Source organism: Micrasema longulum, unplaced genomic scaffold (genome assembly GCF_059751315.1).
Source record: "Micrasema longulum isolate JH-2025_06_02 unplaced genomic scaffold, ASM5975131v1 h1tg001643l, whole genome shotgun sequence".
In the NCBI taxonomy this organism is placed as follows: Eukaryota; Metazoa; Arthropoda; class Insecta; order Trichoptera; family Brachycentridae; genus Micrasema; species Micrasema longulum.
In genome coordinates this window covers 72,347-82,096 of record NW_028278822.1, presented here as the reverse complement: position 1 = coordinate 82,096, position 9,750 = coordinate 72,347, and the positions used below count along the sequence as shown (strand labels likewise).

At 32.0% G+C, this 9,750-nt stretch overlaps 2 protein-coding genes across 3 annotated transcripts in view; one reads left to right on the top strand and one right to left on the bottom strand.

The window, feature by feature from the left end:
• The first annotated feature begins 635 nt into the window (after window positions 1–635).
• On the top strand, window positions 636–3,531 carry LOC148274462 (small ribosomal subunit protein bS16m-like). The gene is made up of 3 exons (XM_088237088.1): window positions 636–941; window positions 1,475–1,634; window positions 3,357–3,531. Exons 1-3 carry the CDS (start codon window positions 822–824, stop codon window positions 3,461–3,463), a joined length of 387 nt encoding a protein of 128 aa, XP_088093214.1. The 5' UTR covers window positions 636–821; the 3' UTR covers window positions 3,464–3,531.
• A 2,157-nt stretch (window positions 3,532–5,688) lies between these two features.
• LOC148274461 (lysosomal acid glucosylceramidase-like) overlaps window positions 5,689–9,750 on the bottom strand; it is a 45,934-nt gene continuing 41,872 nt past the window's right edge. For both annotated transcript variants that reach the window (XM_088237089.1, XM_088237090.1), the window contains one exon: window positions 5,689–5,849. In XM_088237089.1, the coding sequence (XP_088093215.1) occupies window positions 5,750–5,849 (100 nt within the window). In that variant the 3' untranslated portion in view covers window positions 5,689–5,749. The remainder of the gene's footprint in view (window positions 5,850–9,750) is intronic.

Here is a 9,750-nt window from a genome sequence, read left to right as displayed (position 1 = left end):
ATTTAATCGAACTTTTATGCTTGTAGGTATTGATTAAGATTACATAGTCGAAAGTTTACTTTTTCGAATTCTAGTTCTGATTCTTAAAAAATATTTTCTAAAATAAAAATTTATGTGTTTTTGATTGGATTATTGTATAATTCAAAGTAAGAATTTTACATTCAACCATCAAACTTTTTAACATTTTTTAGAACTAGCATGGAATTTCAACCGTTTTCACGCATTATCCGGCAGCTTACAATTACTCAAATAAATTTTTAACACTCGTAAATCGACGATGTATTATAAGGTTTACTAGATTTGTGCACTTCCTCTGCATATTTTTTAATACCAATTTTATTTTAATCAAAAATATTTTTACAAGTAAGTTATAATAACAAATAATTAAATAGCCGATTGTTTCATATTGTATGTGAATATTCCAATTCACCACAAAACACAAGTTCCTTGAAGCTAGAAAATTAAATAATAAAAAAATAAACATGAATAAATTAATTAATTTCCATCTATCTTCACCGTTAGTTTCAAAACCAATTGAAGATAATCGAATAATTTAGCCATAAGAAAAAAAAAAACAATTATTCGATTATCATATTGAGTTATGCGTGTCACTACTTACGCATTTAGTCAGCTTAGTCTATGATTTTTTGTTTTTTGATTTGTTTGAGGATTTATTTTTTATAGTAAAATTCGAATCTGCTTTAGTCTGGAATTCTGGAATGGGATATGTGTATAATCTCTGGTGGAATATGTCAAAGAGGTGAAGCAACTGAAGTTAACCTCAAATTATAAAATAGAATACATTGATAAATCCTGCGACAATGTCGGTTCTTCATCCCGCTAGTGGTATTGGAATCTATGCTCGTAGTTCAATAAAGGTTTTTCGCCTTCATAGATACGGCTGTGCAAACCGCCCTTTCTATCACATTGTTGTTACAGAGGTAAATATAAAAATGTCTCCACTACCTTTATTAATATGTGTATTCTATCACTAGATGCTATGAATGATTTAAAGAATAACTGCGTTGTAAGTTTTTTGTTGGAAATATCACTTCACCCTAAGTTTTGCACATAATAATTCCTGGGAGAATAATATCTCATTTATTAGCAGCCTAAGCCAATTTGCGCAGTTTACATACATGTTATTTAAACAAAAAGAATTAATGAATATAGAAAATAATAATTAAGCTAAATACATAAATAAGGACGGTAAATTAGAACGGCATAAAGAATAAGTCTAACAGTAGCTAAGTTTAGCCATGGCATTCCCCCACACTCTTCTTGACATTAACAAGAGATCTGTAAAACGCAGGAAGATCCTGCCCAATATCTCCAAATCACTGGAAGAGTTTACTAGTCCACACATTCTTGGCATTGGATACGATTTGTTGCACATAATCTGGGTCTGTTTGGTATTAATATCAAGACTCGGAGACAAGCGAAGTTATCACATTTTGTATTTAATTTGTTTCAGAAATATAAGCATCTTCATAACCCAGTTATTGAGCAAGTTGGAACTTATGATCCGATGCCGAATGAAAATAACGAGAAATTAGTCGCTTTTAACTTTGAACGTGTAAAATTCTGGTTGGGATCAGGAGCTGAAATGACTAAACCAGTAGCGGAGTTATTAGGTGAGTATGCTTTAAGAATTCTGTATGTACTCAGAAATTAGGCACCAAATGTAGTAACCTTCGGTAACAAATGTCATTAAATTAGAAATTTATTGCAACCGAGAGGATAAATGTTTTTGAAAAGGGAATATGGAAGTCTAGGCTTACTGGGCTTATGACCTGTATTCTTATTATTATGGATAACTTATATAGCGCCATTTTCGTAATAAAATACCTCAAGGGCGCTTTACATGGTGATTCTATTGTTAAATTAATTTAATTGAAGCTTTTAAATTTTTAATTTAATTAAAACAATTTATTTTGTTGTCACGTGCTACGGATTTATTCAAATGATTTAGAGAACAGTGGGTTTTAAGTTTTTTCCGAAACATCACTTCACTTTCACAGCCTCGCACCTCTGCTGGGAGAGCATTCCATGCCATAGGGCCTGCGACTGCAAATGCGCGTTCACTAAATTTAGTGCGCTGTTTGCGTAGAGGTATAATAACTTTTCCTCTCGCCGTAGACGTAGCTGATCTAAGCGTGAGACGCCTGTCAGCTAGTTCATCTGGAATGCATAGTTCCCTTAGATATTCCGGAGCAGAGTTGTGCAGTGACTTATACATAAGCCAACAGAGTTTGTATTCGACCCTCTGTGGAAAACGTAGCCAGTGTAGTTCCCGAAGTAGTGTACTTAGCTGGTTTGAGTAGCCACCCTTTTCTGTTGCATTAAATTTCAGCCTTAAAACTGCCCAGGAAGTGAAATCCAGCCTTGTTTATAAATATTTTGACAAAATAAGTATGAAATTGAAAAGTATTTTCTGAAATTAAAAAGTGTTTTCAGGCATTGTCTAGTAGGTGATATAATTGAATTTATTGATTGATTTGGTGTTTATTTTGTAGAACTCCACATTTAAACTTATAATATAAGAAATCAAATAGTGATTTGAGTCTACTGAACACTTTATTTTATTTTTACAAATATAAAAACAAAAATTTCATGACAATTCTTTCGCCTTGTTAGGGCATTTTCAAACAAATGTGAAGATTAGATTAGAAATAATCTTATGAACTAAAGCATGTAAATTACTCATAATTGTGGGGAAAACCGATAGTCAAGGGCAAGGCAAAGCATTGTTTAATAGGTAATGCGAAATTTAGGTATATTTGAATTTCGTAAAAATTTATAACAAAATAAGTATTTATTGACATACATGTGTGTATTGTGAGATAATTAATGAAGCTTTATAGTTTTATATATTTAGATAATTGTTGTGGAAAATGATAAACAATGAATACATTCGTTTTATTATATTACAAACCAGAATCTAATAATATATTTGACCAGTTTAAATGATTTTTTAAGTACCGTTAGATTTTTCTAGTGCTGTGGTGTTTTCTGCCAATTCAGAAATGCCGTTTTTGTGATCGAAACTATTTTTTTAGAAGGTAATTATTACAGTTTTTTGTATGAAAGCAGTCTGGCTGTTTTTAGCAGAACATAGAATTGAACTTACTGCATCCGATAACACCAATATCTCTTTTCTATTATTTTTTTATTGTGGACTGGCTGCTTTCTGCACAACTACGTTCAATTCAGCCAGCCAATTACAGGTCAAAAGCCATGTAAATGCCTAGGCTTCCATGCTTTATTCTCAGAAAAGTCTTCCCTCCGTGTTACAGTAAATTTCGATTATTACTATTACATTATTTGAGTACATCCATATTTTTTCTTGATTACAGGATTATCAGGCTTTCTTCCAATTCACCCATTATCATACATGAGAGCTTGGAGACATAGAAGGGATGGTATGCCGACAGTTGACCAGATGATCTGTAAAAATGATTAACCCAAGTGGAACCTTTAGTTTAGTGATAGAATTAAGAAGTGAATTGCAAAATACAGATTTTAAAATTAGTTTATGCTTTTTATTCCCCTTTATCTTACATAAACGGCACGGCATATTGCCTTTAACACTGAACATTAAAAATGTACACAATATAATCAAATAGTAACAACTACACTTAAGTAACTAAAAATAAACACATAAATATCGTGGGTATACTGGCAAAAAACGTTAACTCGAAAATATGCGGATTTGACTTAATGATGCAGTGTTGTAAAGTTTTTAACGCCCTTCAAACTGGCAAAATACACTAAGTCATATTACATTTCATATATCTGTAGTTTTAAAAATAAATTTAAGGTTAAGTCGTATACCAGGTATTTTATTCAGGCTAAAAGCTTTAAAGAACTTACTATTAACTTAATATAAAATTAGGAAACGGAAGAATTAAAAACATGTTCTCAAATAAGCACTTAACAACTTACTATATTTAAATAAGATATAAAATAATAAAATTAGAACAAAACTTAAATGCCTGAATTCTCAAAACAGGGATTTGAGAGTTAAAGTTTTTTTCCGGTATTCCCCCGATATGAAATCCCCCATAGAGAAAAGTCTAAAAATTATATTGCCAGAAAAAAAAAGAAATCAGACTCGTTTTATAACTATTAAGTCCAGAACCAAATATATAAGCCTTATCCTCGTACTGATTACCATATCTGTGGAGCCTAGGGATAGACTTGTGCATGCGGTAGTTGGTTTTAGAACTTTCAGAAGAAAAAGGAGATCTGTGGCGGGTATGTCCACCAGGTACTCAGATACACACCGACTCCGGCAAATCTGGACAGTCATTGCAGGAGACTGCTGTGAGACGTTGCATAGATTTATATACTATTACGCGTGTTGTCCAGATGTTTATCAAAATTTATGCTTCCACTTTCCATTATGTTATATCCCAACTCAACACAGGGCTTTTGGCCTCATAGAGTTTGGGATACGTTACTATTTTTTGTAATATGTGTCTTTGTATGAATGAATAAATAAAAAACGAATGATTGAATTATTTATTTATTTATTTAAAACTTCAAGTACAAAGAATAAGTACTTTAGCGGACTTATTGCTAAAAGCAATATCTTCCAGCCAACCAAAAAACAGACTGGTCAAAAGAAGAGTTGGTCAAAAATTTGTACTAAAAACGAAAATATATATCAAAAGAATTCATACACGAAAGAAAAACCTATGTAATTAAAAATAACAGCTGTTTTTTAATGGGGAGATAAGGCTTGCGCATATTAACTTTAAAAAAGTACATTATGTAATACATATTAAAGGGTAAGGAATGTGGAATCAGATAATGAGTTTGGATGGAGAGAGAAAGAGAAACCAAGGAAAGAAAAGGGATAAAAATATAGATTTAAAAAAACAATAAAATACAGTAAGAGAGTTCAGGATTATGAGGATATATAGTAATGTTTCAGGCGTTTTTTGAAGGTGGTTAGAGAAGGTGCATTTTTTTATATGAAGAGGTAGCTCATTCCAAATTCTCGCACCTTGAACGGAAAAGGAATAGGTGAAACATGATTTGCTATGACGAGGAATGGAAAGTGTTCTTTCCTGGGAAGAGCGAAGTGAAAGACAGTAAATGAAATTCTCAGCAAGATATTTTGGAGCGCAAGGGTTGTGAAGAATATTATAAAGAAGTGAGAGAGATTGAAAGCTTATGCGCTGATAAAAACGAAGCCACTTGGTCATACTTTTTCAGATTGAAAATAAAGCCGATGCTTTGATTCTACAAATGCTCCAGACAATCTATGAGTTCCGTATTGGCGTCAAGATAGCAAATATTAGTATAGCACAGAGAAAACAATAGAATAGATTGGGACAGTTGTGGAGTGAATGGAGGGTGCGATAAAACTTCTTCTCAACCTCAGTAATCTATTCTTGCCACGTTAAGTGTTGGCCCATAATAATGTCTTTTAAACTGTTTTTGTGAAAGGAATCCCAATTTGGTCGATTACTAAGTTAGGAAAGGTTGAGAAATTTAGAAAGGAGATTTGTCTATGGCTTCCAAGTATAATCGCCTGTATAAAATCCTGCAAATATATTGACACGTGTTTGGTTTAAATTTTCACATCTAGACTAACATGAATATTTTTTCTAATTTTATTTCTGGAGCCTAATTACCCTCACCAAATTTAAATTGAAACAGCATAGTAAAAATAAATAGTTTTACGTTTTTTGAAACATTTTATTTGGGTAGTTTAATGGCGATGATTACTGACGCACAATCACCAATATATCAGTGTATTGATAGTTCTGGGAGGAACAATAACTGTTATTTGCCCTTTAAATTGTTCTTGAATGACCAGTAGCATCTCGACTTCAGTCCTGGAAAAATATAAGAATTTTGAACACCCTGTTGAAAAGTTGTTATAATATTTATTTATTTATTCATTTAAACGCCCATGGGGCAGGGCTTTTACATCAGATTAACATAGTATTTTATATAGGTAAATTATACATTTTCATAATATAATATTATGTAAAATAATGGTAGTTTATGCTTAATAAACAAAAGTAAAATGTGTAATACAATAAAATAAAAAAAATCAGTATTTTAATCTACAAAAGGCTAATCAGTAAAATAAACTTTTATTGAACCACTTTGAGTATTTTAAATGCAAGATTAATACTTATTTGAAAGGTATTATGCAAAAATACCTTAGAAATAAAAAATAATATTTTTTTATTTTATTTTATTTATTTATTTAACTTTTTGTACATAATGTTATTTGTACATTGGCGGGTTTATTGCCAAATGTCAATTTATTCCAACCAACCAATAAAATATTAGTTTTATTTTTATAATTCAAGTTACAGAACATATTCAATAGAAAAAAAAGATTAATAAGTAAAAAATATATAAAAATAGAAATAAACGTATTTGTTTATAAATTACCTTAAATCAAAACTATTAGTCAATGGAAAAAAGAGGAAAAAGGAAAGGAGGAGAGATTAAGGAAGAGAAAGGAGATGTTTCTTCAGACGTAATTTAAACAGAGATAATGTAGTAACATCTTTGATGGTGGATGGGAGATCATTTGTATTGTAGTAAGTATATTTATTTATTTATATTGTCATCATAATGGTGCATAAATCACTGCATTGGTACACCAATCGCAGTGTATCTTGATAATTTTTGTTACATATAGGTAAGGTGATCAGTCTTACGCTTCAGGTACTAGTCCAGGAATTATAAAATATTCTATTGTAAAACAAATTTTTAAATAAATATTTCGTGTCAACCATGTCGGGAATCGAACCAGAGACCTCTTGTATGGTAGGCAAACGCGCTGACCACTACACCACGAGGCCGACAAATATTTATATTGTATGATAAATATAATTTTGGACCGGCTATATAATGTTATACAGATTTTATTCATGAAATAATCACGCGAAAATTATGTCTGTCTTTGTTCATCATCTTTCTCTTTCTGGCAAATAAAGTATGAAGAGTATAAAAGTAATTGACGAGCGTATGATGTTGATGGATATATTTTTTACTTGCTTCGCCTTGAAATTCTGTTACTAACCCAATCGGTGTGAAATTATAAAATTACAATACAATATTGCCTTAAGTAAAAAATGTTTATAATGTATATTTATGGAATGACATAATAAAACATAAATAAATAATATTGATAGCAATATTATTAATCGAATTCTCAAAAAAATGCATAAAAAACACAGTATAAAACCATTTGAACTAAAAAGCAGCATTTTTGGAAAATAATTAAACTGATAATGTAAATAAGTAATTAATTTTATTTAAATGTATAATGCAGCACGGCTGCTATTTTATTGCATTGTACGTATATGATTAGGTAATTACAAAGATAGATTATTAACTCTGATGTGATGTCACACTAGTTGAAGTACGATACAATACTTAATATATCTCTCTTATTTTTTTGAATGGACATTTTCACACCAGATTTGGAAAGTTAAATTTGTTTAACTACGCTGGATTTTAGTACAAAATATATATTCCACCTTGCTATCCGAATAATGATGTCCACAAATACAGCAATACATCTGTATTAGATAGAGCACGAAGATAGAAAACGTACCAAGGAAGACAGGGACGCTGTTCTGTAGCCGCCGTAGTCAGTTTTGTGTGAAACAAATTCAGTCGGTTGTTGACGCCGTTGACGGGGATGGGGGATGCGCGCGTGAATTATGAGCGGCGAATTTATGTTTTTTTCGCCAGAACAGGGCTAAATTATGTTTATTTTTATAAATTATGAAAAAGGAATTAGTAAACATTATGTATCCATGTTTTTTTTTCAAAGTCTGAACTTTAGAAAATGCCGTCTTTTGCTTGTGGTAACGCAATGTTACATCACCGCGCGCAAAGGGATTATTTACCACAGTTAACACTTTGTATCCCGGAGCCATGTAAACATGTGATTATATAACCACGCGTTGTGTCCCGGCCCCGTGTTTTCAAGTGGTTTACCAGATGTCCAAAAAAGTGCATTTTATTGACATTTAGTTACTTTTATTAGTACTTTTTCGCTGTTGGTAAACTACCTTGAGGTGATTTTCACAAAAATGGCGCTATATAAATTATCCAATCAAATGAATACATGAAAACACGGGCCTGGGACACCACGCGTGGTTATTATAATCAAGTGTTTACACGGCTCCGGGATACAAAGCACAAAAAAAGACCCTGTATATGTGCGAACATTACACTGTGGCTCTCCATAAAGGTGAATGTTGGCAAAACTATGATACAAAAATGACTTTTTAAATTGTTTCAAATAAATACGAGAAGTTTCAATTGATTTAACCCAGTATTTTCATAATTATGACACTTTTAAGAAACCCTTCACAAAGCATGAAATTTCACAAAAATAGGCCGTCGGGCACAGGGCAAATTCTATGTGTATTTGGCCGGGGCTCAAAGTGTTAAGAGTTAAGGTCCAACATAAAGTCATAAAAAACATTTTAAAAATTAGGTAAAAATAAATTAAGACTCATTCTTTCTGGCTGCGATACGATCCCACTTCCTATTTAGTGATACTCACACTTACACACACCTGAACACTTACTCCCACATACACACAAACACACCTATACACTTACTCTCATACAAATACACATAAACACACCCTTTGTTGTACCACAATTTAATATGTACGATTTTTATTTAGAAACTTCGCTGGTTTGTCCTTAAACCGTATCTTTTTTATGTTATTATATCATTGTCGACTATTTTTTCTATAAAATAAATAAATAATAATAAATAAAAACAACAATAAAAAAATACGAATAAGCCACTAATACACATTATGATATGTTAGAGAGGAACTGTCTTAAACTGATAATTTCAGCATGGAAAAGATCCACCTCTCTCGGTAGGCTGTTCAACCAACACCGATCTACTGGTTCAACAGACCAATCATCCTGCCCACGATCATCATCAGCAGTAAATTTAATCCGACGAAGAAGATGACCGAAGACGGTGTTAGTGTTTAAAATAGTCCTATCAAGACAATAGAACAAATAATGTAATGACCTCTTTTATATTACCGATAACAATATTTTATACCTTATTGATTTAATTGATAAAACTTGGAAAAATCATGTACTCATCATGAGATCGTGAGATTTGATACGAAATCGTTACATCACGATAAATTTATTGTGAGGTCTGGCACCCCTGCGGTGCTATTCTGAATACAAAATACGCGAGATAAAAGCGAGAGCGTTTGGAATATCACCCCTGATTTCAATCATTGAGGCTGGGGCATGTAAGGTTACTATTTCAAAATGAAAAGATGCCTGTGTGTAAAAGGTGCCTAAACTGACAGATTCTTCAGAAAGATACCTGTCTTAGGTAGAAAGCAGTAAAGAAAGGGTGTCCAGCATTGCAGGATTTTAAAATTCGCTGTCCACCGGTACTTAAGACTCTTGGATGGCCGCAGGGAATTGGGGCGCGATTATTCAGCTCGCTCGGAATTTATAAATGAGAGTCCAGAGCAATGCCTGCTGCAAGCCTGTCGAGACCCTACTAAACGAAAATATGAAACTAATTATTCGTAGATGGCGATTTTATAATTTTTATTGAAAAATGTCATTTTTACGTTTATTTTCAATGTAAATTTTACAAAACTTGGTTTGCGGAAACTTTACACTATATTGATTGGAACAAATACCATAACAATATAATTTAGGTCCTTTTCACAAAATGGTGTACAAAACAAAAAATAAGATAAGT

What these genes read in the sequence shown, in the direction of transcription:
- LOC148274462 (XM_088237088.1), top strand. Translation starts at nt 822, where the DNA reads ATGTCGGTTCTTCATCCCGCTAGTGGTATTGGAATCTATGCTCGTAGT. An exon ending in ATCACATTGTTGTTACAGAG is followed by an intron (nt 942 to 1,474) that starts GTAAATATAAAA and finishes AATTTGTTTCAG; the next exon opens with AAATATAAGCATCTTCATAA. An exon ending in ACCAGTAGCGGAGTTATTAG is followed by an intron (nt 1,635 to 3,356) that starts GTGAGTATGCTT and finishes TCTTGATTACAG; the next exon opens with GATTATCAGGCTTTCTTCCA.